Here is a 25,838-nt window from a genome sequence, read left to right on the forward strand (position 1 = left end):
AATTTTGATTAGTAATTCTAATTTTAGTTTGTAATCCTAGAAACTCGTCAGCCTAGTTTACTTCTGTGATAAACAATGTCTATTTTGTTCTGATAGTCTTAACAGAATCTGAGACTCCTACGTCTGAAACTGGCAGTGACAGGAGAGACATGTATTTTTCGCATGGTCCTTTGGAATTGATAACAGGGACACTGATAATGTGCAGGGAAAAATTGCAGATGCTGGTTTAAATCTAAGGTAGACACAAAATCCTGGTGTAACTCAGTGGGTCAGGCAGCATCTCTGGAGAGAAGGAATCGTCTCGACCCGAAACGTCACCCATTCCTTCTCTCCAGAGATGCTGCCTGACCCGCTGAGTTAGACAATGGACAATAGACAATAGGTGCAGGAGGAGGCCATTCGGTCCTTCGAGCCAGCACCGCCATTCAATGTGATCATGGCTGATCATCCGCAATCAGTACCCCGTTCCTGCCTTCTCCCCATACCCCCTGACTCCGCTATCCTTAAGAGCTCTATCTAGCTCTCTCTTGAATGCATTCAGAGAATTGGCCTCCACTGCCTTCTGAGGCAGAGGATTCCACAGATTCACAACTCTCTGACTGGAAAAGTTTTTCCTCATAGTGAAATGGAGATCACAGCACAATATTTAATGATGATACAGTTACGTACACCACATTATGTACAAGGACGTACATTACAAACATTACGTGCAAGGGTTGGCATATTGGTGCTTCGGTAGAGATGCTGTGCTGTACAGAGTCAGTGACCCGGGTTCAATCCCGACTATGGGTGCTGTCTGCACAGAGTTTGCACGTTCTCCCCGTGACCGCTTCGGTTTTCTCCAGGATCTCATGTTTCTACGCACACTCCAAAGACGTGCGGGTTTGTAGGTTAAGATAAGAAAATAACTGCAGATGCTGGTACAAATCGATTTATTCACAAAATGCTGGAGTAACTCAGCAGGTCAGGCAGCATCTCGGGAGAGAAGGAATGGGTGACGTTTCGGGTCGAGACCCTTCTTCAGACTAATTGGCTTTGGTAAAATTGTAAACTGTAGGAAAGTGTTCGTGCACGGGGATCGCTTGTCGGCGTGGACTCGGTATGGTCGAAGGGCCGGTTTCCGCGCTACATCTCTGAGGTCTAAAGTCTAAATGAAGTTGTGCTGTACGTGTTAAATATCTCACTTGGAATGGATCACTTACCTGCCGAGTATCTTGTCGTTGTCTTAGGTTTACTCTGTATGCTTTGGACAGCAGGGGGAGGCGATCTGAACCAAGTGCGGTCACCACACGAACAACCTGCCAACTGGTTGACGACATCAAAGCTGAGGGTAAGTTCCCTTCATCCTCTCTGCTTTGACGTTTAGGAAGGAACTGCAGATGCTAGCTTAAACCGAACATACACACGATAAGCTGGAGTAACTCAGCGGGACAGGCAGCATCTCTGGAGAGAAGGTATGGGTGACGTTTCAGGTTGAGACCTTTCTTCTGCTTTGATTTGCCGTTACATTTCAGAGTTTTTTTTTTACAAATCTAAAATAAGAGTTCATAAGTTCATAAGTAATAGGAGCAGAATTAGGCCATTCGGCCCATCAAATCTACTCCGCCATTCAAGCATAGCTGATCTATCTTTCACTTTTAACCCCATTCTCTTACCTTCACTGAGGAAGATACACACAATCTCCCAAATGTTCTAGGGGCCGGAGAACCTAGGGTGATGGAGGAACTGAAGGAAATCCACATTAGGCAGGAAATGGTTTTGGGTAGACTGATGGGACTGAAGGCTGATAAATCCCCAGGGCCTGATGGTCTGCATCCCAGAGTACTTAAGGAGGTGACTCTAGAAATAGTGGAAGCATTGGAGATCATTTTTCAATGTTCTATAGATTCAGGATCAGTTCCTGTGGATTGGAGGATAGCAAATGTTATCCCACTTTTTAAGAAAGGAGGGAGAGAGAAAACGGGTAATTATAGACCAGTTAGTCTGACATCAGTGGTGGGGAAGATGCTGGAGTCAATTATAAAAGACGAAATTGCTGAGCATTTGGATAGCAGTAACGGGATCATTCCGAGTCAGCATGGATTTACGAAGGGGAAATCATGCTTGACAAATCTACTGGAATATTTTGAGGATGTAACTAGGAAAATTGACAGGGGAGAGTCAGTGGATGTGGTGTACCTCGACTTTCAGAAAGCCTTCGACAAGGTCCCACATAGAAGATTAGTGGGCAAAATTAGGGCACATGGTATTGGGGGTAGGGTACTGACATGGATAGAAAATTGGTTGACAGACAGAAAGCAAAGAGTGGGGATAAATGGGTCCCTTCCGGAATGGCAGGCAGTGACCAGTGGGGTACCGCAAGTTCGGTGCTGGGACCCCAGCTATTTACGATATACATTAATGACTTAGACGAAGGGATTAAAAGTACCATTAGCAAATTTGCAGATGATACTAAGCTGGGGGGTAGTGTGAATTGTGAGGAAGATGCAATGAGGCTGCAGGGTGACTTGGACAGGTTGTGTGAGTGGGCGGATACATGGCAGATGCAGTTTAATGTAGATAAGTGTGAGGTTATTCAGTTTGGAAGTAAGAATAGAAAGGCAGATTATTATCTGAATGGTGTCAAGTTAGGAGGAGGGGGAGTTCAAAGAGATCTGGGTGTCCTAGTGCATCAGTCAATGAAAGGAAGCATGCAGGTACAGCAGGCAGTGAAGAAAGCCAATGGAATGTTGGCCTTCATAACAAGAGGAGTTGAGTATAGGAGCAAAGAGGTCCTTCTACAGTTGTACCGGGCCCTGGTGAGACCGCACCTGGAGTACTGTGTGCAGTTTTGGTCTCCGAATTTGAGGAAGGATATTCTTGCTATGGAGGGTGTGCAGCGTAGGTTCACTAGGTTAATTCCCGGAATGGCGGGACTGTCGTATGTTGAAAGGCTGGAGCGATTGGGCTTGTATACACTGGAATTTAGAAGGATGAGGGGGGATCTTATTGAAACATATAAGATAATTAGGGGATTGGACACATTAGAGGCAGGAAACATGTTCCCAATGTTGTGGGAGTCCAGAACAAGGGGCCACAGTTTAAGAATAAGGGGTAGGCCATTTAGAACTGAGATGAGGAAGAACTTTTTCAGTCAGAGAGTGGTGAAGGTGTGGAATTCTCTGCCTCAGAAGGCAGTGGAGGCCAGTTCGTTGGATGCTTTCAAGAGAGAGCTGGATAGAGCTCTTAAGGATAGCGGAGTGAGGGGGTATGAGGAGAAGGCAGGAACGGGGTACTGATTGAGAGTGATCAGCCATGATCGCATTGAATGGCGGTGCTGGCTCGAAGGGCTGAATGGCCTACTCCTGCACCTATTGTCTATTGTCTATTGTCTATTGTCTGCCCATAACCACTGACACCCGTACCAATCAAGGATCTAGCTATCCCTGCCTTAAAGATATCCATTGAAGCCCTCCACAGCCTTCTGTGGCAATGAATTCCACAGATTCACCACCCTCTGACTAAAGACATCCCTTCTAATCTCATTCCCAAAGGAACGTCCTTTAATTCTGAGGCTATAACCTCTGGTCTAGAATGTGAATAACTTTAAAAATATAACACCGGTTTCAATGAAACTTCTTCCATTAGCACCAAAGGGACGACGGTGAGTAAGGTGGGCCTAAAATTGTCGCGCTATCTTGTACCGTTTTGGCTGTAGTTCAGGAACAAACAAACAAATAAACAAACGAGAGTTTTAGTCTATAGATAATAGTGCTCCAAAAACATACAGGTTTATATGTTGTGTATGAAAATAACTGCAGATGCTAGTACAAATCAAAGGTATTTATTCACCAAATGCTGGAGTAACTCAGCGGGTCAGGCAGCATCTCAGGAGAGAAGGAATGGGTGACGTTTCGGGTCGAGACCCTTCTTCAGTCTGAAGAAGGGTCTCGACCCGAAACGCCACCCATTCCTTCTCTCCTGAGATGCTGCCTGACCTGCTGAGTTACTCCAGGTTTATGTGTTGTGTAAGAAAATAACTGCAGATGCTGGTACAAATCGAAGGTATTTATTCATAAAATGCTGGAGTAACTCAGCAGGTCAGGCAGGATCTCAGGAGAGAAGGAATGGGCGACGTTGTCAGTCTGAAGAAGAGTCTCGACCCGAAACGTCGCCCATTCCTTCTCTCCTGAGATGCTGCCTGACCTGCTGAGTTACTCCAGCATTTTGCGAATAAATACCCAGGTTTATATGTTAATTAGCTTGGGTAATATTGTAAATTGTCCCTCGTGTGTGTAGGAGAGTGTTAGTGTGTGGGGATCGCTGGTCGGCGCGGACTCGGTGGGTTTCCCTGCTGTATCTCCAAACCAAAACTAAAGAGTCAGACTACCCGAATCTCAAATTTATTGGATTTAATTTACAAGGGGATTAAGATACAGGATCAGACAATTCAGCCCAACTGGTCCAGAGCCTTGTTTATGCTTGGCACAAGCTTCCTTTTACCCTGCCTCCAGCTAATCCGATCACCATACCTTCTGTTCATTTCTCCATCTTGTCATTATCCAGCTTCCTCTGAAATGCATCCATGGTATTTGCCTTAACTACATGTCCCGATAGTTAGTTGCCTCCACATTTTAACCCCACTTTTGTCAAGCAGCTTTTATTAAATTCCCTTCTGGGTTATTTGACAATTCCGACCTCAAATTTTGACTTTTCCTGTACCTGGAAACAATTTCCAAATGTTGTACTATTTCCTTTTGAAACGCATTTTCCTTGGTATAAACTTTATTGTGAGTGTTTTCAGTTCTCCTTTGCTCAATTTTTAAGTACTGTTTCTTTTGAGCTTTTTATTTTCTTTTGTTCTTCTTTTCATATTCATGGCTGTGGAAGCCAAGTCTCGGTGGGTATTGTTAAGGTGGAGATAGATAGATTCTTGATTAGTACGGGCGTCAATGGTTATAGGGAGAAGGCAGGAGAATGGAGTTAGGAGGGAGAGATAGATCAGCCATGATTGAATGGTGGAGTAGACTTGATGGACCGAATGGCCTTAACCTGATCCTAGAATTTATGAACTTGCGAAAACATGTTTTCACAGTTAGTAAACTTGCTGCTTTAACATACCAACAGTCTGGTTCAATCCTGACCTTTGGTGTTGTCTGCAGAAGTTTGTATGTTTAGTTTAGTCTAGTCTAGTCTAGTCTAGTCTAGTCTAGTTTAGTTTAGTTTAGTTTAGTTTAGTTTAGTTTAGTTTAGTTTAGAGAAACAGGCCCTTCGGCCCACTGAGTCCGCACCAACCAGCCATCCCCACACATTAACACTGTCCCACACACACTGGGGACAATTTACATTTATACAAAGTCAATTAACCTACAAACCTGCACGTCTTTGGAGTGTGGGAGGAAACCAAAAATCTCCGGAGAAAACCCACGCAGGTCACGGGGAGAACGTACAAACTCCGTGCCCGTGGTCAGGATCGAACCCGCGACGCGGGGCTCTGCGCTGTAAGGCAGCAACTCTACTGCTGCGCCACCATGCTGCCCTTGTGCGGAGTATTGTGTGCAGATCCGCTTACCCCAACCGAGGAAGGAAGTGGAGGCTTTGGAAAAGGTGTGGAAGAGGCTAACCAGCACGATGCTTGGATTAGATGGCATTAGCTGCAAGGATAGGTCGGCTGGGCTTGGATTGCTTTCTCTGGAAGGTTGAAGGGAGATCTGATAAAGTATATAAAATTATGAGAGGCATAGATAGGATAAACAGTTTGAACCTCTTTCCAGGGGCCACAGATTTGAGGTGAGAGTGGTAAAGTTTGAAGGAGATGTGTGGGCCAAGTTTTTTTACACTCTGGGTGGTGGGTGTGTGGAATGTACTGCCATGGATGGTGGACGAAGCAGACATGATCGAGGCATTTAAGAGGCTGAGGAAGGGTCCCGACTCAAAACGTCACCTATCCATGTTCTCCATGGATGCTGCCTGACCCGCTGAGTTTCCCACCATTTTGTGCCTTTCATCGGTGCCTTACACAAACCAGTATCTGCAGTTCCTTGCAAATGCATTAAAGAGGCAGTTAGACACAGGCACATGGTGTGCAGTGAATACACATAACACAAGCTTTTCACTGTACCTCGGTACACGTGACAATAAACTAAACTGAAACTGAATGGAGGGCAATGGAGAAGTATTCAGGAGATGAGATAAGGCAGCGGAATCATTTAAGACTCATGACTCTTTAGCTCAAGGTGCCCGCTTTACTTTCTCGCATTAGTACTTATTAAGATTATTGCAGTCCTCGTCTCATCAGCAAACCATTGTGTTCCTGAGTATTATGTTCATTGAGTTTAGTTTAGTTTAATTTAGAGGTACTGTACGGAAACAGGCCCTTCGGCCCACTGAGTCCGCGACGACCAGCGATCCTCGCACATCAACACTATCCTACACACACTAGGGACAGTTTACTGTCACAGTCTGTCCTGTTCACTCACCTGCCAGCCACGCCCACCACGTTAAGCCAACTCCCCTCACCTGTTCACTCACCTGCTCCAGATCACCAATCAAGCCAGCATATAAACCCTTCCTGCACACACACACACACACACTCTTTGCCAGATTGTCCTTAGCCCTCATCCAAGACTCTCCAGTATTCTCTCTTGGACTGATTTCCCGATGCCGACCCTGCCTGCTCCCGACCTTCATGCCTCGTCGTATACCTGGTGAACGCCTCAGTCTTCTGTACCCGACCACGAGCAGGTAGAAAGAAAGCTCATTCTAAAACTACTTCCTTGGTTCCGTGTGCTGCATTTGGGTCTACCTGCAGTCTGTTACAGTTTACACTTACACCAAGCCAATTAACCTACAAACCTGTACCTCTTTGGAGTGTGGGAGGTAACCGAAGATCTCTGAGAAAACCCACGTAGGTCACGGGGAGAATGTACAAACTCCATACGGACAGCGCCCGTTGTCGGGATCGAACCTGAGTCTCCGGCGCTGCATTCGCTGTAAGGCAGCAACTCTACCGCTGCGCCATTGTGTTCTTAATAACAAATTAGAAAACGGCAAGACATTGAAACATGCGTCACTCTATAAGTGTCTGTAAAACGGTCCCGAGCCCAAATGTCACCTGTCCAATACCTTCACAGAGGCTGAGTCGCTGAGTTCCTCCAGCATTTTGTGTTTTGCTCAAGATTTCAGCACTTGCAGTTCCTTGTATCTTTGCACTAAATGTGCACTTCTCCCTCTGTAATGTTTACTTCCAGTGCTCCTGCATCATCTTGAATGATCTGGGCAAACTTGAGGAGTTTAAGTCACTTACCCTTCTATTATCTTTAGTTTAGTTTAGAGACACAGCGCGGAAACAGGCCCTTCGGCCCAACGAGTCCTCGCTGACCAGCGATCCCCGCACATTAACACTATCCTACATGCACATTAGGGACAATTTACAAGTATAAGCCAAGTCAATTAACCTACAAACCTGTCTGTCTTTGGAGTGTGGGAGGAAACCAGAGCACCCAGAGAAAACCCACGCGGTCAATAGACAATAGACAATAGGTACTGGAGGAGGCCATTCGGCCCTTCGAGCCAGCACCGCCATTCAATGTGATCATGGCTGATCATTCTCAATCAGTACCACGTTCCTGCTTTCTCCCCATACCCCCTGATTCCGCTATCCTTAAGAGCTCCATCCAGCTCTCTCTTGAATGCATTCAGAGAATTGGCCTCCACTGCCTTCTAAGGCAGAGAATTCCACAGATTCACAACTCTCTGACTGAAAAAGTTTTTCCTCATCTCAGTTCTACATGGCCTACCCCTTATTCTTAAACCGTGGCCCCTTGTTCTGGACTCCCCCAACATTGGGAACATGTTTCCTGCCTCTAACGTGTCCAACCCCTTAATAATCTTATACGTTTCGATAAGATCTCCTCTCATCCTTCTAAATTCCAGTGTATACAAGCCTAGTAGCTCCAGTCTTTCAACATATGATAGTCCCACCATTCCGGTCACGGGGAGAACGTACAAACGACATGCAGACAGCACCCATAGTCGGGATCGAACCCGGGACTACGGCGCTGCAAGTGCTGCAAGCCACCTGTGGGAGGAAACCAGAGATCCCGGAGAAAACCCACGCAGTCACATGGGGAACATACAAACCATACTGAGATGCAACCGTAATCAGAATCCAACCCGGGTCTCTGGCGCTGTAAGGCAGCAACTCTACCGCTGCGCCACCATGCCAACCGTCTTCTTACGTTTTTTTATTTATCCCCCAACTTTCTTCAATGGCAGGAATAAAATAAGGATTCAATTGTGTACCTCCTAACATTGTCCCTTCCGATCAACATGAACCCTTTCTTATCCATGAGCTTATTCAATGGTAGGAGGGCCTGAATGAAATATTCTTACTCTCTTGCTCTGCATTAGCAATATTAGTAACAGGTCTGAATTCAGATTCCACCATACTTAAATGTAAATCTTTGAAAACTAGACAAATTGTTTCCAATTCATTTTTAATCCCATGAGACCATAACACATACAACATAGGAACAGAATTAGGCCATTCGGCTCATCGATTCTGCTTCATTTTTTATCCCATAAGACCTAAGACATGGGAACAGAATTAGGCCATTCGGCCTAACGAATCTGCTCCGCCATTCAGTCAGGGCTGATCTATCTTTCCCTCTCATCCCCAATCTCCTGCCTTCTCCCCGTAACACTTTGACGCCCATATTAATCAAGAAACTATCAGGATCCCAACTTTAAACAGGTCAGACGGGTCAAACTTTAATTCAGAACTAGACCAAGTGAACTCGTTAGGCCCAAACCTCTCCTGTATTGGTGCAGCACCCTCTCCTCCCCCCCTCCCATCCCCCCTCCTCCCTTCCCCCCTCCCCTCCCTCCCCCCCTCCCCTCCCTCCCCTTCCTCCCTCCACCCCCCTCCCCTTTCCCTCCCCATCTCCTCCACCCTCCCTCCCACTTCCCCGCCCCTCCCCTCCCCCTCCCTTTACCTCCCTCCCTAGGAGATAGATTTAAGTTTTAAAATGTGAATAACTTAAAAAATATAACCGATTTCAATGAAACATCTTCCATGAGCACCAAAGGGATGATGGTGAGGAAGGTGGGCCTAAAATTGTCGCGCTATCGTGTACGGTTTTGGCTGTAGTTCCGGAACTAACAAACAAACAAACAAACGAGAGTTTTAGTGTATAGAAGATATCAGCGGCCATGGAGACCAGAGATGTTTGGTGAAACAGATCTCCTCCATCAACTGAATTGCTCCCTCTTGCCTATAAATTAATTGAAAGACAAAGGTTACCAAGTAGATTCATTCAGAAGCTTTCATCGAAAGAAAATATCCATTGCAATTGAAAATTGGTGAGCCTGGATAAATACTGCCACGGTAATCGCTGCACTGTAATGCTCCATTACGGCAAGCTCTTTGACTTAAAATCTATGCAATAAAGTCTTATCTAACAGACTGATTTGTGAGGCTGTTTGATTTAGCCCAGCCGTGTACATTGAGGTATTTTCAATAGAGAGCAGACAGTAATTAGTCATCTCAATTCACTGCCGTCTTAAAGACACTTATCTGAAGGGGCTGTGAAAGAAATTAACTGCTTCGCACAAATCTAATGGACCGCTGTGCCTCCATACTCCCTCACCATCCTTTGCACCTTAATCCTGGAATACAGGCAATGTGTAACTGGTGTGATATGCAATCAGGAAAATGTGCATAGCTTGACTTCATGAGTGGGTTTTTTTTGGAGTGGCTAAAATGAAAGATGGACAGCAACTTATATAGAGCGGTGAGTTATACGTTGATTTTTATGGTCAGTAAGCATTCCCCCCCACCCTTGCTCGTGAAAGCAGGGTCTGACAGCAATAAGGAGGTTTTGAGGTTAAACAGTGCAGAAATTGTGAAAACTAATTACTGGAGCAGGCAATTGCTTTTTGAAGCTTTCGGTTATTATTTTTTTCCTGAGCTTCATAATACTTGCTTTTGACTGCGGGGCTGATTTTATTTTCGGGTCCTCGAGGTGAACAGCCTCGGAAAGGTCGGTGGGATAGGAACTGCAGACGCTGGTTTACACCGAAAATAAGACACAAAATGCTGGAGTAACTCAGCGGGACAGGCAGCACGTCCGGAGAGAAGGGAATGGGTGACGTTTCTGGTCCAGACCCTTCTTCACACTGGGACTCCCAGTCTGAAAGAGGGTCTCCACCAGAAACATCACCCATCCAGAGATGCTGCCTCTCCTGCTGATTTACTCCAAAAGTGGTCCTTCAGCTCAACTTGTCAACACCAGCCAAAGTGGACACAGAATGCTGGAGTAACTCAGCGGGACAGGCTGCATCTCTGGAGAGAAGGAATGGGAGATCCTTCTTCAGACTGAGAGTCTCAGTGTGGAGGGTCTCGACCCGAAACGTCACCCATTCCTTCTCTCCAGAGATGCTGCCTGTCCCGCTGAGTTACTCCAGCATTTTGTGCCTACCCTCAATTTAAACCTGCATCTGCAGTTCTTTCCTACACAATATCAACCAAAGTGTCTAGCTGAGCTAGTCCTCTTTGGCCCATATCTCTCAAAACATTTCTATCCATTTACCTGTCCGAATGTCTTTCAAAAAATTGTAATTGTACCTGTTTCTACAGTTTCCCCTGACAGCACATTCCTGAGCCGCCACCCTCTGTGTGAAACACGTTGTCCCTCAGGCTCCGTTTAAATCTTTCCACCCTCCTGTTAAACCTGTGCCCTTTAGATTTAGACTCATGTAACTTGGTAAAATATTGTGGCTGTGCCTCTTATCTGAGCTCTCATGATTGTAAGGTTACCGCCCACAACCCTCAAAAGCTCCAGGGCGGCACGGTGGCACAGCGGTAGAGTTGCTGCCTTACAGCGAAGGCAGCGCCGGAGACTCAGGTTCGATCCTGACTACGGGCGCCGTCTGTACGGAGTTTGTACGTTCTCCCCGTGACCTGCGTGGGTTTTCTCCGAGATCTTCGGTTTCCTCCCACACACCAAAGACGTACAGGTGTGTAGGTTAATTGGCTGGGCAAATGTTAAAAATTGTCCCTAGTGTGTGTAGGATAGTGTTAGTGTGCGGGGATCGCTGGGCGGCGCGGACCCGGTGGGCCGAAGGGCCTGTTTCCGCGCTGTATCTCTAAAAAAAAACGTCCCAGTCTATCTAGTCCCTGTAACTCAAGCCCCCCCCCCAGTCCTGGTAACATCCTTGTGGACCCGTTCTACAGCCTTTCCAGTTGAACGACATCTTTCCGAAAGTAATGCAACCAGAACTGTGCACGAGACTTGTTTGTGATGTATGCAAGTTAGTTGGGCAAAAACGTCAATGGGTTGGTTGGCAAGTTTGCAGACAATATAAAGCTTAGCGCAGATGTGGATAGAGTTTAGAGTTGTTGAAGTTTAGAGATACAGCGCTGAAATAGGCCCTTCGGCCTCACCGAGTCCATGCCGACCCGCGATCCCCGCACACTAACACTGTCCTACGCACACTAGGGACAACTTACATTTACACCAAGCCAATTAACCTACAGACCTGCACGTCTTGGGAGTGTGGGAGGAAACCGAGTATCTCGGAGAAAACCCACGCAAGTCACGGGGAGAACGTACAAACTCCGTACAGACAGCACTCATGGTTGGGATCAAACCCGGGTCTCTGGCGCTGAAAGGCAGCAACTCTACCGCTGCGCCACCGTGCTGTCCCGAGTTTAGTGGCGGATAGTGAACAAGGCTGTCAAAGGCTGCAGCAGGATTTCAATCAGTTACAGAAAAGGCACAGTGGCGCTGCGGTAGAGTTGCTGCTTTACATTGAATGCAGCGCCGGAGACCCGGGTTCGATCCCGACTACGGGTGCTGTCTGTACGGAGTTTGTACGTTCTCCCCGTGACCTGCGTGGGTTTTCTCTGAGATCCTCGGTTTCCTCCCACACTCCAAAGACGTGCAGGTATGTAGGCTAATTGGCTTGGTAAATGTAAAAATTGTCCCTCTTTTGTGTAGGATAGTGTTAATGTGCGGGGGTCGCTGGGCGACGCGGACCCGGTGGGCCGAAAGGGCCTGTTTCCGCGCTGTAATGTCTAAACTAAAAAAATCTAAACTAAAAAGGGCAGGGAAATGGCAGATGGAGTTGAATTCAGACAAATATGAGGATAGAAATGTCAAAGACGAGAGGGCACAGCTTTTAGGTCAGAGGGAGAAAGTTTCAATAGAGCTACGGCCTTGCAGCACCAGAGACCCGGGTTCGATCCTGACCACGGGTGCTGTCCTCCGGAGTTTGTACGTTCTCCCCGTGACCTGCGTGGGTTTTCTCCAAGATCTTCAGTTTCCTCCCACACTCCAAAGACATGCGGGTTTGTAGGTTAATTGGCTTGGTATAAATGTAACATTGTCCCTAGTGTGTGTGGGATGGTGTTAATGTGTGGGGATCGTTGGTTGGCGTGGACTCGTTGAGCCAGAGGGCCCATTTCCGCGCTGTGTCTCTGAACTATGTGCCAGACTAATGTTTTACACATGGAGTGGGAGGTAAGCTGTTTCTAACTCCCTCACGTTTTTTCTTGCAGAAATATCAGAGATAATCTACAGTCTATTTAATGGTTACACGAGTGGGAAAGAGCAGCAAACAGCCTACAATATGCTGATGGAGATCTCGTCCCCCATGGTGTATCGGGTGATACACCATTACAACTCGCACTATGAAAAATTCGGAGACTTTGGGTGGCGCAGTGAAGATGAACTCGGCCCAAGGTAATTGTAGGAGAAATGTTCCAGCTGGTAAGAAATGTACTGCGATGATCTAATAGAGGTGTATAAAATCATGAGAGGAATGGACCGGGTAGATGCACAGAATCCTTTGCCCAGAGCAGGTGAATCTTGTATACATGACTAGGCTTGTATATACTGGAATTTAGAAGGATGAGAGGAGATCTTATCGAAACGTATAAGATTATTAAGGGGTTGGACACGTTAGAGGCATGAAACATGTTCCCAATGTTGGGGGAGTCCAAACTCTCATTAATTACGGGTTCAATCTTAGCCAATGTTTACCACTCACTCTGATTCACTAATTGGGGAATATTCCCACTTAAAGCAAAGTAGTAAAGTGTGATAATCTTTGCCGAAGCATTTTCTATTCCACATCGCTGACATATTCAAGATACTATAAATAAATAAGATGCAGGGGAAAATGATCCTAAATTTTTACAGCCTGCAGGTAGAATTGATCAACTCCACCCAGCCTCAAACTAAAATGTAAATTATACGATCTTAATATAATTTAAAATTAAATGTAATTGTGGTGCTGAAACCCAACACTAACTCCTTGGTGGAGAGTGTTGTCTCTCTAGTTTTGATCAATTTATATTTAACTTGAAAAGCAAATTCTTATGATTGGAAATGAAAACATAAGTAGATAAGTGACAGGAGCAGAATTATACCATTCGGCCCATCGTCTACTCCGCCATTCAATCATGGCTGATCTATCTCGCCCTCCTAACCCCATTCTCCAGCCTTTTCCCCACAACCCCTCATTGCCACGGAAGGCTGGGGAGGCCAAGTCAGTGGACATATTCAAGGCAGAGATAGATAGATTCTTGATTAGAACGGGTGTCAGGGCTTATGGGGAGAAGGCAGGAGAATGGGGTTTGGAGGGAGAGATAGATCAGCCATGATTGAATGGCAGGGTTTACTTTATGGGCCGAATGGCCTAATTCTATCACTTATGATCTTATGATCAGAGGGACATGACCTATCTGCCTTACTTTTGTGCTCCACCATCTCGTATTAAAGGTCATGTTGCGCGCTAACCAGCCAGCGGAAAGACAAAACGTGATTACAATAGCCATTCACAGTGTTCAGATACATGATAAGGGAATAACGTTTAGTGCAAGGTAAAGCCAGCAAGACATGATCTAAGAGAGCCCGAGGGTCCCCGATGAGGTACTGTAGATAGTAGTTCAGGTCTGCTCTCGGATGGTTCTGTCGCTTGATAAAGTCGGCTGCTGTTGTGGCCATGGGAATGAACCTGCCGGCTCTGGCCACTCTGGAGTTCCATAGCCCCGGCCACAGGCGGCAAATTCGGACCGCCGATCGGCGCGGAAGTCCCATTGAGTTAGAGATCGGCCGCATCACTTGGCCTAGGCGCCACGTTTTCTGGGGGATTTTTGGGGGGGATGATTTTGTCCGGAGTGAGGTGGGGTGGGCTGGGGGGGAACTGGACCACCAGTTGCTGGGAGATTGGTGGTGGATCTGCAGGAGAAACGAGAAACAGCGGATGCTGGTTTACCAGTGAAAGACACGAAACGCTGAACATGGATGGATGACGTTTCAGGTCAGGGCCCAAGATGGGTCCCTTCCCGAAACGTCACTGTTCAGCTTCTCCAGAGATGCTGCCTAACGCGTTGAGTGACTTCAGCATTTTGTGTCTGTCTTGGTGAACAGCATTACGGGCGGCACGGTGGCGCAGCGGTAGAGTTGCTGCTTTACAGCGAATGCAGCGCCGGAGACTCAGGTTCGATCCTGACTACGGGTGCTGCACTGTAAGGAGTTTGTACGTTCTCCCCGTGACCTGCGTGGGTTTTCTCCGAGATCTTCGGTTTCCTCCCACACTCCAAAGACGTACAGGTATGTAGGTTAATTGGCTGGGTAAATGTAAAAATTGTCCCTAGTGGGTGTAGGATAGTGTTAATGTACGGGGATCATTGGGCGGCACGGACTTGGTGGGCCGAGAAGGCCTGTTTCCGGCTGTATATATATGATATATGATATGATATGATGATTACCCACCTCCGCTCAGTCCGCCTAGGCCTATGCGATCTCCCGGTCGATAAACACTTTAACTCCCCCTCCCATTCCCACACTGACCTTTCCGTCCTGGGCTTCCTCCACTGTCAGAGTAAGGCCCAGCGCAAATTGGAGGAACAGCACCTCATACGTTGCTTGGGCGACTTACAACCCAGTGGTACGTATATTGACTTCTCTAACTTCAAGTAACCCTTGCTTTCCCTCTCACTACATTCCTCCTCTCATCCTGGTTCTCCGACCAGTCTGACTGTCCTCCTGATTGAATTTCATCTTTGTGTGCCTCGTTGTCATCTTCCCCTGGCTAACAACTATCTATTCTACATTTTCCTTGAACTACTTCCCCTTGGATCTCTCGTTCTCACCCTTCCAAGTCTCTGTGTCTCCCTCTCCCCTGACTCTCGGTCTGAAGAAGGGTGTCGACCCGAATCGCCACCCATTCCTTCTCTCCAGCGATGCTGCCTGTCCCGCTGAGTTTCTTCAGCGTTTTGGGTCGACCTTTGGTGTAAAACCAGCATCTTCAGTTCCCTCCAAAGCATTACCCAGGTACATGATTCAGCTGCAAACAGCTGTTAAAGGGGACTGAAAAGGGCTAAGTTATAAGTATTAGAATGAAATTCGTCCAGGTTTACAGATGGAGAACAGTAGTATAAGATGACTATCGTTGCTGTAACTTTAAGATTTCAATACATTGCAAATGAAGAGCGTAGGTTTCATTGTCCAAAGGGATTTCTTGTCCGCTGTTAAGTGCTGGGGACTAAATTGCCACTGAAGTCTCCTGTTTGTTTTCAGTAACTTCAGAAGCATTGTGAAATGCCTGCTTGTAGAGGAAATGACAGTATTCTGGAAATGCAACCAGTGACTTGTGATTTACTGTTAATCTTTGTTCTATCTGCCTGTCATTCGTTATTATTAGAAAGCAACTGTATCAGCTTCTGTGGCATGCACTAGATCACTGTGAAAGATTCAGTAATGGAAAATAATACAGGGGATATCTCTGCAGAGAAGGTATTACAGTAAAGACAAAGAGTGTAGGAAGGAATTGCAGATGCTAGTTTCAACTGAAGATAGACACAAAAAGATGGAGCAACTCAGTGCAACTCAGGGCGGCACGGTAGCGCAGCGGTAGAGTTGCTGCTTTACAGCGAATGCAGCGCCGGAGACTCGGGTTCGATCCTGACTACAGGTGCTGCACTGTAAGGAGTTTGTACGTTCTCCCCGTGACCTGCGTGGGTTTTCTCCGAGATCTTCGGTTTCCTCCCACACTCCAAAGACGTACAGGTATGTAGGTTAATTGGCTGGGTAAATGTAAAAATTGTCCCTAGTGGGTGTAGGATAGTGTTAATGTACGGGGATCGCTGGGCGGCACGGACTTGGAGGGCCGAAAAGGCCTGTTTCCGGCTGTATATATATGATATTGTAGCGACCATAGAGAATGGTCCGGGTCGTCGAACCCTCAGATTGGCCAGCAAAGTCACGTGTGAGCGCGACCGTAGGGATTGGTCCAGAGAGCGACATCGCTGATTGGCCAGCGTTGTCATGTGCGCTTTTGGCGCCCGAAATAGTTAGTTCGGCGAAGTCTTCGAAGAAGACAGTAAGTTTTTGATGGTTGTCCTTTACCTTGTTGTTTAACTTTGTATTCGAATATTGCGGCTGCAATAAACTTCTTCTACAACCAACAAGTTTTCGGACTCGCCATATTGGTGACCCCGACGTGATCTGGACGATCACCGACTATGCAGGAACACGACGCCTCGTTGTTGAATGCCGCGCCTGGCACACCGGAGTTAAGCGCGGTAAGCGTTCACCTTCCATTGTTTTGGACACATTCACCGCAATCTTGGTTTGTCCACACCGAAGCCCAATTTCATATAAAGAACATATCGGCCGACTTGACGAAGTATTACTATCTCGTCAGCGCTCTATCACCAGAGAGCTTCTGGCCCTCTATTTAGCTGTTCGTCATTTCCGTTATTTCCTTGAGGGCCGCCCATTTGTAGCCTTTACGGACCACAAACCATTAACATTTGCATTTTTCAAATTGTCTGACCCATGGTCGGCCCGCCAGCAGCGGCACCTGACTGCTATCTCCGAATTTACCACCGATATCTGTCATGTCGCGGGTAAGCTTAATGCCGTTGCTGACGCCCTGTCTAGACCTGCTTTTTCCCCTATTTCGGCGGTGGACTGCGAGGTGGATCCCCAGGAGCTTGCGGAGGCACAGCTTCTAGCGGATACCGTTTCGGCATACCAGTCCACCACTTCGGGATTGAAGTTGGCTCAAGTAGCCTGCGGGTCGGAAGGCACAAAAGTCTGGTGTGATGTTTCCCTTCCCCGTCCCAGGCCGGTAGTACCGCCCTCCCTTCAGCGCCGGGTTTTTGATGCCATTCATGGGCTGGCGCACCCGTCCATCCGCTCCACCTCTGCTTTAGTAGCAGCTCGGTTTGTCTGGCATGGCCTACGGAAACAGGTAGCAGGTTGGGCGCGTTCCTGCGTTCCCTGTCAGACCGCTAAAGTCCAGCGCCATGTCCAGCCTCCCGTACAGGGGTTCGAGGTCCCAGCAGTTCATTTTTTCCACATCCACGTGGATTTGGTCGGGCCTTTGCCTTCCTCCCGGGGCTACACCCACCTCCTCACGGTGGTGGATCGGTTCACCCGGTGGCCAGAGGCTTTCCCATTGTCTGATATCTCGGCAGCCTCTTGTGCCAGGACTTTGGCCCTCCATTGGGTAGCTCGTTTCGGGGTCCCGGCAGTTATTACCACAACCCACTACTGCATACCACCCCCAGGCAAATGGACTTGCGAAAAGATTCCCATCGTGCCCCGTTGCAGAGGGTCTATCAAGGGCCGTTCCGGGTTTTACGTAAGGGAACGGCTACCTTCACCTTAGACATGTGCGGCAGGAGTGAGCTCGTCTCGGTGTCCCGGCTCAAACCTGCACACTTGGATCCGGATCAACCAGTCCTGGTCAGCCAAACCCCTAGGAGAGGCCGACCTCCGTCAGTTCCGCTCAGTCCAGGACCCCCCGTTCCGGCAGTTCCTCCAGGACCCCCCGTTCCGGCAGTTCCTCCAAGTCCGGAATCCCCTGCTCCTGTGGTTCAGGCTGCCCCTCTCCTTACTCGTTATGGTCGCGAAATCCGGCTCCCTGCTAGATTCCGTACCTCGGGTTCTGGGGGGGGTCATGTAGCGACCATAGAGAATGGTCCGGGTCGTCGAACCCTCAGATTGGCCAGCAAGGTCACGTGTGAGCGCGACCGTAGGGATTGGTCCAGAGAGCGACATCGCTGATTGGCCAGCGTTGTCATGTGCGCTTTTGGTGCCCGAAATAGTTAGTTCGGCGAAGTCTTCGAAGAAGACAGTAAGTTTTTGATGGTTGTCCTTTACCTTGTTGTTTAACTTTGTATTCGAATATTGCGGCTGCAATAAACTTCTTCTACAACCAACAAGTTTTCGGACTCGCCATAATATGATGATGATAGTGGGATAGGCTTTTATTCATTGTTTAGTTTTAGAGATACAGCGCGGAAACAGGCCCTTCGGCCCATCGGGTCCGCGCCGACCAACGATCCCCGCACATTAACACTATCCTACACACACTACGAACAATTTTTACATTTATACCCAGCCAATTAACCTACAAACCTGAACGTCTTTGGAGTGCGGGAGGAAACCGAAGATCTCGGAGAAAACCCACGCAGGTCACGGGGAGAATGTGCAAACTTCGTACAGACAGCGCCCGTAGTCGGGATCAAACCTAAGTCTCCGGCACTGCATCCGCTGTAAGGCAGCGACTCTACCGCTGCGACACCGTGCCACTCTCAATCTAATGAGTTAAAGCCCCAAATTATTTCTCGAAACAGATAAAAAGCTCAGCTGCACATGAGATAGGTGACTTTACTGCACATTGCTGATATGAGGCAGAGATAGATAGATTCTTGATTAGTACGGGTGTCAGAGGTTATGCGGAGAAGGCAGGAGAATGGGGTTGAGAGGGAAAGATAGATCAGCCATGATTGAATGGCGGGGTAGACCTGATGGGCCGAATGGCCTAATTCTGCTCCTATTCCTTATGACTTTATGTGTTATTTTGTTAAGTGCTTAGAAATACTATATTTTATCACATTATATATTTACCATTGCAAAACAATAACTCATATTTGATCGTAAGAGTGCTGTCTTCTGCGTTTCAGCTGTACAGATAATGCAGTTACGATAGTTGTCATTTTCTGCCCAACCTTCGCATCCACATTATATTTCAATATATTACCACGTAAAATCACTTAAGATTTTGTGTCTGGTCTGCAACCAGGAAACAGCGCTGTTTAGTGAAACTAGAAACAGTAGGGTTGGCAACTTACTCACTCCCAAATAAGGGACAAAGGGAGACATCGCCGCCCCGCGCCCCATGTGACCTCCATCGGCCGCCATTGGTGGAGCGGGAGCACGTGGCCGCTGGCTGGGTGAGGTCACGTGGGGCGCGGGGCGGTGACGTCACCTTGTCCCGTATTTGGGAGTGAGGAAATTGGCAACCCCAGGGCTGTGATACCGTCCCACAAAGTCATTTCTCAGCTCTGTTTAGTTTATTGTCACATGCACCGAGGTACAGTGAAAAGCTTTTGTTGCGCGCTAACCAGCCAGCGGAAAGGCAAAACGTGATTGCAATAGAGCCATTCGCAGCGTTGAGATTGATGATGAGGGAATAACGTTTAGTGCAAGGTAAAGCCAGCAAGGCCTGATCTAAGATAGCCCGAGGGTCCCCGATGAGGTACTGTAGATAGTAGTTCAGGACTGACCTCTGGTTGCGGTAGGATGGTTCTGTTGCCTGATAAAGTCGGCTGCTGTTGTGGCCGTGGAATGAATCTGCCGGCTCCGGCCAGTCTGGAGTTCCATAGCCCCGGCGGCAGGCGGCAAATTCGGCCCGCCGATCGGCGCGTGTAATTCGCTCGGCCAAACGTGTAATTGGGCCCGCCGAACTACACGTTGAGCCACCAACAATCAAAACACTTCTTAAGTTCATATTTTGTGTTAAAAGTGTGTGTGATTTCATTATTTTATATACTAAATTAGAATTAGATTTCATATACATTGACCATTTTTAAGTTGCATATTAGTCTTCATTCACAAAATGCTGGAGTAACTCAGCAGGTCAGGCAGCATCTCGGGAAAGAAGGAATGGGTGACGTTTCGGGTCGAGACCCTTCTTCAGACTGAGGAAGGGTCTCGACCCGAAACGTCACCATTCCTTCTCTCCCGAGATGCTGCCTGACCCGCTGAGTTACTCCAGCATTTTGTGAATAAATACCTTCGATTTGTACCAGCATCTGCAGTTATTTTCTTATACTGCATATTAGTCTTCATTGGTTTTCCTTTGATAAAACCAATTTTTGCCTTGCATATTATATAGATTTGGTGCAGAAGTAAGTAGTTGCATGTGATTCATTCCTCTGGATGAAGTAAGGGCAGTTCATAAAGAACTCTTGAGCCTTATCTGGACAAAATATCTAACACTCTCGTTTAGTTTGGAGATACAGTGCGGAAACAGGCCCACCGTGTCCGCACCAACCAGCGATCCCTGCACCTGAACACTACCAAGCCAATTAACCAACAAACCTGTACGTCTTGGGAGTGTGGGAGGAAACCGAAGATCTCGGAGAAAACCCACGCAGGTCACGGGGAGAACGTACAAACTCCGTACAGACAGCGCCCGTAGCCGGGATCGAACGCGGGTCTCCGACGCTGCATTCGCTGTAAGGCAGCAACTCTACTGCTGCGCCACCGTGGTTCAAAACTAAGTGGTAGCATGTGATTGAGTCCACTGGATGAAGTAAGGAAACTCGTCAAAAAGAACTCTTGAGGATAAGGGGGAAGTCTTTTAGGACCAAGATGAGAAAACATTTCTTCACACAGAGAGTGGTGAGTCTGTGGAATTCTCTGCCACAGAAGGTAGTTGAGGCCAGTTCATTGGCTATATTTAAGAGGGAGTTAGATGCGGCCCTTGTGGCTAAAGGGATCAGGGGGTATGGAGAGAAGGCAGGTGCGGGATACTGAGTTGGATGATCAGCCATGATCATATTGAATGGCGGTGCAGGCTCGAAGGGCTGAATGGCCTACTCCTGCACCTATTTTCTATGTTTCTATGAGTCTTACCTGGATTAAATATGTCACACTTTAAAAACACGACCGTCATTTATGGTTAATCTGAACGGGGTCGGGTTGTTTAGCTTGACTGACTTTAATGGAAAATCTACAGAACGGGCAGAGAATAAAACTGAAATGAATCGATTCTGGAACTTAAATGATGCACATAACTTGTCTACAAATTCTAATAGGCATGATGTTGCAGATGTTCGCTGTCTGCATGTTTTCTCGTAATCCCACCCCATTCTTGGTATCTTGCACTAACAGACAGCATTCTGAGGCATGGGCAGGTACCGTTAAATATGATTTAAGGTCAGTAGCACGAAACCATATAGTTGTATCTGTGCCCTTGATTTACATTCTACGAGGGATTGATTATACATGGGGCTTTACTTCCTGGAACAAATCTGCTCTCTTACAAAACAATATGGGGTTGAGTTAAAGACAGGGAGACACAAAATGCTGGAGCAACTTAGCGGGTCAGGTAGCACCTCTGGAAAAAAGGTATAGGTGACTTTTCGGGTCGAGGTCCTTCCTCAGGCCTGGAGAAGGGTCTCGACCCGAAACGTCACCCATTCCTTCTCTCCAGAGATGCTGCCTGTCCCGCTGAGTTACTCCAGCATTTTGTGTCTACCTGTCTTTAACTCTACCTTCTACAGTTCCTTCCCACACTGTATACCAGTAGTAAGAAACGAAAATGTGAAGTGCTGAATTTCATCAACAGGTCAGGCAGCTTTGAAAAGCAAATGAATACCATATTTCAGACCAATGTCAGTTCCAATGAAAATCCTGAAATACAAACTATGTCCCAACACAGAATATTCAGAATTAAAGGACGCCCATTTAGACAGGATGTGACGAGGAACTTCTTTAGTCAGAGGGCAGTTAATCTGTGAAGCTCATTGCCACAGAGGGCTGTGGAGGCCAAGTCAGTGGATATTTTTAAGGCAGAGATAGACAAATTCTTGATTAGAACGGGTGTCAAGGGTTATGGGGAGAAGGCAGGACAATGGGATTAGGAGGCAGAGATCAGCCGTGATTGAATGGCGGAGTGGACTCGATGGGCCGAGTGGCCTAACTCTACTCCTATAACTCGTGAACTTGTGAACTATCTATAAGCGGCCCCTTCCAATCCAAATAAGAGAACTGCTACGTTTTCAGCAAAGATTCTGGAGGAACAAGATAGACCACTCGACCCTAAAAACCGTAGTACGTCACGGCACCATTTTAGTAGGCAGAAACTTGCAGAAACAATCTGTGCATTGATAGATGAGATATATTCTGCATTTTAATGGTATCATCACACATACTGTTCCCGCAAACACACTGATTACACTGCGAGAGGCAGAGCGAGCGGCGGGTTTTGCTTACTAAAATGGCGGACGTTCCGCTCCTTTGCGTACTACACTTCAGTATAGGCGATTTCATTGGAGTGGTCCATCTTGTTCCTCTAGTATCTTTGGTTTTTAGTGAAGTGGAGAACCATCAGGGTTATGGATGTTAAACTTTGGGAAAAAGGGGGCCTCTGGTTACCCAGAGGAGCAGTGCAAAGTAACTTGTTACTGAATGCCGGAGCCATGGCCCACTGAAGTAAAACCAGATGTCAGATTTATCTATCAAATGTTCCCCTCTTTGCCCGGGAATGTTAATGTCTAGCGGGAGATTAAAAAAAAAAAAATTTTGTAAGTGGAGGTTAGCTGCCCGGGAGTTTTTTTTAATTCACACGCGGTCAGAAGCCGAACAAGCTCAAAGCCGAGGGTCAAATAAGCCCTGGAGGTATTCCCGCACAACACTGGAGGCAGCTGTGGGAAAGCAGCCCAATACATCATGTGCAATCCTCAATGCTAATCCCATGCAACCAGAGAGTGTAATGGCTTCATCTGGAACGTGAAGTTTAACATCTCGAGCCTCTGGAGATGCTCTGGAGAATGGCACACACCTGCAGGATGTAGTCCCAAACAGTCGAGAAATATATCAAACCATTGGAATCATGTTGAGCTGGATCATGCTTGCTGCCTCAAAGCTCAGCCCGTGCCAGCCATCCGCACGACTGTGCCAGCTATCCCACGTACTCATATTTTGACGCCAACATCGTGGCGGGTGCCGGTGGCCATTGGGGCCCACGGTGGGGGCTGGAAGTCGGGCGAGGACGCGCCGCCGAGAACAAAGAGGGACAATGGACGCTAGACAATAGGTGCAGGAGTAGGCCATTCGGCCCTTCGAGCCAGCACCACCATTCAATGTGATCATGGCTGATCATTCACAATCAGTACCCCGTTCCTGCCTTCTCCCCATACCCCCTGACTCCGCTATCCTTAAGAGCTCTATCTAGCTCTCTCTTGAATGCATTCAGAGAACTGGCCTCCACTGCCTTCTGAGGCAGAGAATTTCCAGATTTACAACTCTCTGACTGAAAAAGTTTTTCCGCATCTCCGTTCTAAATGGCCTACCCCTTATTCTTAAACTGTGGCCCCTTGTTCTGGACTCCCCCAACATTGGGAACATGTTTCCAGCCTCTAATGTGTCCAACCCCTTAATAATCTTATATGTTTCGATAAGATCCCCTCTCATCCTTCTAAATTCCAGTGTATACAAGCCTAGTCGCGACCCAGCGTGACATGGGTAGGAAAGGTTTAGAGTGACTGGAACTGAACACGGGCTGGTGGAACTAGCTCAGATGGGGCATCTTGGTGGGCATGGACAGGTTGGGCTGATGGGCCTGTTTCGGTGCTGCATGACTCTATGACTCTAATCATTACTGTAGACTGTGTAGGAAGGAACTGCAGATGCTGGTTTAAACCGAAGATAGACAAAAAAATGCTGGAGTAACTCAACGGGACAGGCGGCATCCCTGGAGAGAAGGAATGGGTGACGTTTCTGGTCGAGTCCCTTCTTCAGTCTCGAGCCAAAACGTCACCCATTCCTTTTTTCCAGAGATGCTGCTTGTCCCGCTGAGTTACTCCAGCATTTTGAGTCCATTACTGAAGACTGTTTGGGCCATGTCAATATTCTCTTAATACGTGTCCTTTCTTTTCTGCACCAAAAATCTGATTGTAATATTATTCCACGTCTTGACATTAGATCTTCGGCCATCTTCAAAGTCCTCTGAGCAGTTTTTAAACAACACTGATAACCAGAGATACATAGGTTGGCACAGTTTCTGTAGCAGTGGAGTTGCTGCCCTTTCACACCAGTGACCCGGGTTCAATCCTGACTACGGGCGCTTTCTGTACGGAGTTTGTACTGTACATTGTCGCTGTGACCCTCTATGTTTTCTCTGGGCGCTCCAGTTTCCTCCCACACTCCAAAGACGTGCAGGTTTGTTGGTTAATTGGCTTTGGTTTGTAGGATAGTGTGAGTACATGGGCTGATCGTTGGTCGGTGTGGACTTGGTGGACAGTAGAGCCTGCTTCCGCGCTGTATCTCTAAAGTCTAAAGAATGGACAGGTTAGACAATAGACAATAGACAATAGGTGCAGGAGGAGGCCATTCAGCCCTTCGAGCCAGCACCGCCATTCAATGCGATCATGGCTGATCACTCTCAATCAGTACCCCGTTCCTGCCTTCTCCCCATACCCCCTCACTCCGCTATCCTTAAGAGCTCTATCCAGCTCTCTCTTGAAAGCATCCACCAAACTGGCCTCCACTGCCTTCTGAGGCAGAGAATTCCACACCTTCACCACTCTCTGACTGAAAAAGTTCTTCCTCATCTCCGTTCTAAATGGCCTACCCCTTATTCTTAAACTGTGGCCCCTTGTTCTGGACTCCCCCAACATTGGGAACATGCTTCCTGCCTCTAATGTGTCCAATCCCCTAATTATCTTATATGTTTCAATAAGATCCCCCCTCATCCTTCTAAATTCCAAATTGTTCCCAAGACTTGAATAACCCTCAGTAGCCCGAGCCTTTATTGCATTTGACACAATCCATACCTAGCCAGTTAATAGTGTAACATAATTGCTCGGGTTGATTTCAGTAGTCATTGTCCAAACTGCAAACTATTAATTTTCTTCATTGGTAAAAGAAAATGACGCAACATTTTCTGTTAATTTTGTTCTGCACGTTGCCCATGGTATTAATTGAATAAAAAGAATGTAAAAAAAAAAGGTTTGTTCTGAACCATACTGATGTACAGTGCCTGGGGAGGTGAGGGAGGAATTTACCTGAGTTCCCTCTCCTTTTTTATTGCCTCAGAAGTTTATGTAGCTGCAGGGAAGGGTGGCAAGAAATTAATGATGAGTCTCTGGTCAAGATGTTGCAGTCATTGTGAGCCTGGACCAGACTTGGGGCAGCTGTTTTGAAACTTCCCCGCCTGGAAGTTTTGCATGTGTTGTGGATTGTTTGAACAGCAGCAAAATGATGCAAAGTGCCTCAGCTTTGCCCTTTATCTCTTTTTTTTGTCCTCCTGCCCTATCGAACTGAATAGATTGTAAATGAGGGGCAGCAAACATCTTCCTTAATCATAAGCAAAAGTCAAGTCAAGTCGAGTCAATTTTATTTGTATAGCACATTTAAAAACAACCCACGTTGACCAAAGTGCTGTACATCAGATCAGGTACTAAGAAACGAACATACAATGGCACACAAACATAACAGCACATACATAAACAGTTCACAGCGCCCCCTCAGAGGGCCTCAAACGCTAGGGAGTAGAAATAGGTTTTGAGCCTGGACTTAAAGGAGTCGATGGAGGGGGCAGTTCTGATGGGGAGAGGGATGCTGTTCCACAGTCTAGGAGCTGCAACCGCAAAAACGCGGTCACACCTGAGCTTAAGCCTAGACCGCGGGACAGTCAGTAGCCCCAAGTCGGCCGACCTGAGGGACCTGGAGATAGAGTGGTGGGTTAGAAGATTTTTGATATAGGTGGGGGGGGCAAGCCCGTTTAGGGCTTTGTATGTGAATAGGAGGAGCTTGAAGTTGATT

The 25,838-nt window shown here is 47.2% G+C and overlaps 1 protein-coding gene across 1 annotated transcript in view; it reads left to right on the plus strand.

Moving 5' to 3' along the window:
* LOC144608286 (astrotactin-2-like) overlaps positions 1–25,838 on the plus strand; it is a 156,557-nt gene that overhangs the window by 104,897 nt on the left and 25,822 nt on the right. Inside the window, exons 3-4 of the mRNA XM_078425902.1 lie at positions 1,230–1,330; positions 12,542–12,725. Coding sequence (XP_078282028.1) covers positions 1,230–1,330; positions 12,542–12,725 — 285 coding nt within the window. The remainder of the gene's footprint in view (positions 1–1,229; positions 1,331–12,541; positions 12,726–25,838) is intronic.

This window comes from Rhinoraja longicauda, chromosome 31 (genome assembly GCF_053455715.1).
Source record: "Rhinoraja longicauda isolate Sanriku21f chromosome 31, sRhiLon1.1, whole genome shotgun sequence".
NCBI classification, from domain to species: Eukaryota; Metazoa; Chordata; class Chondrichthyes; order Rajiformes; family Arhynchobatidae; genus Rhinoraja; species Rhinoraja longicauda.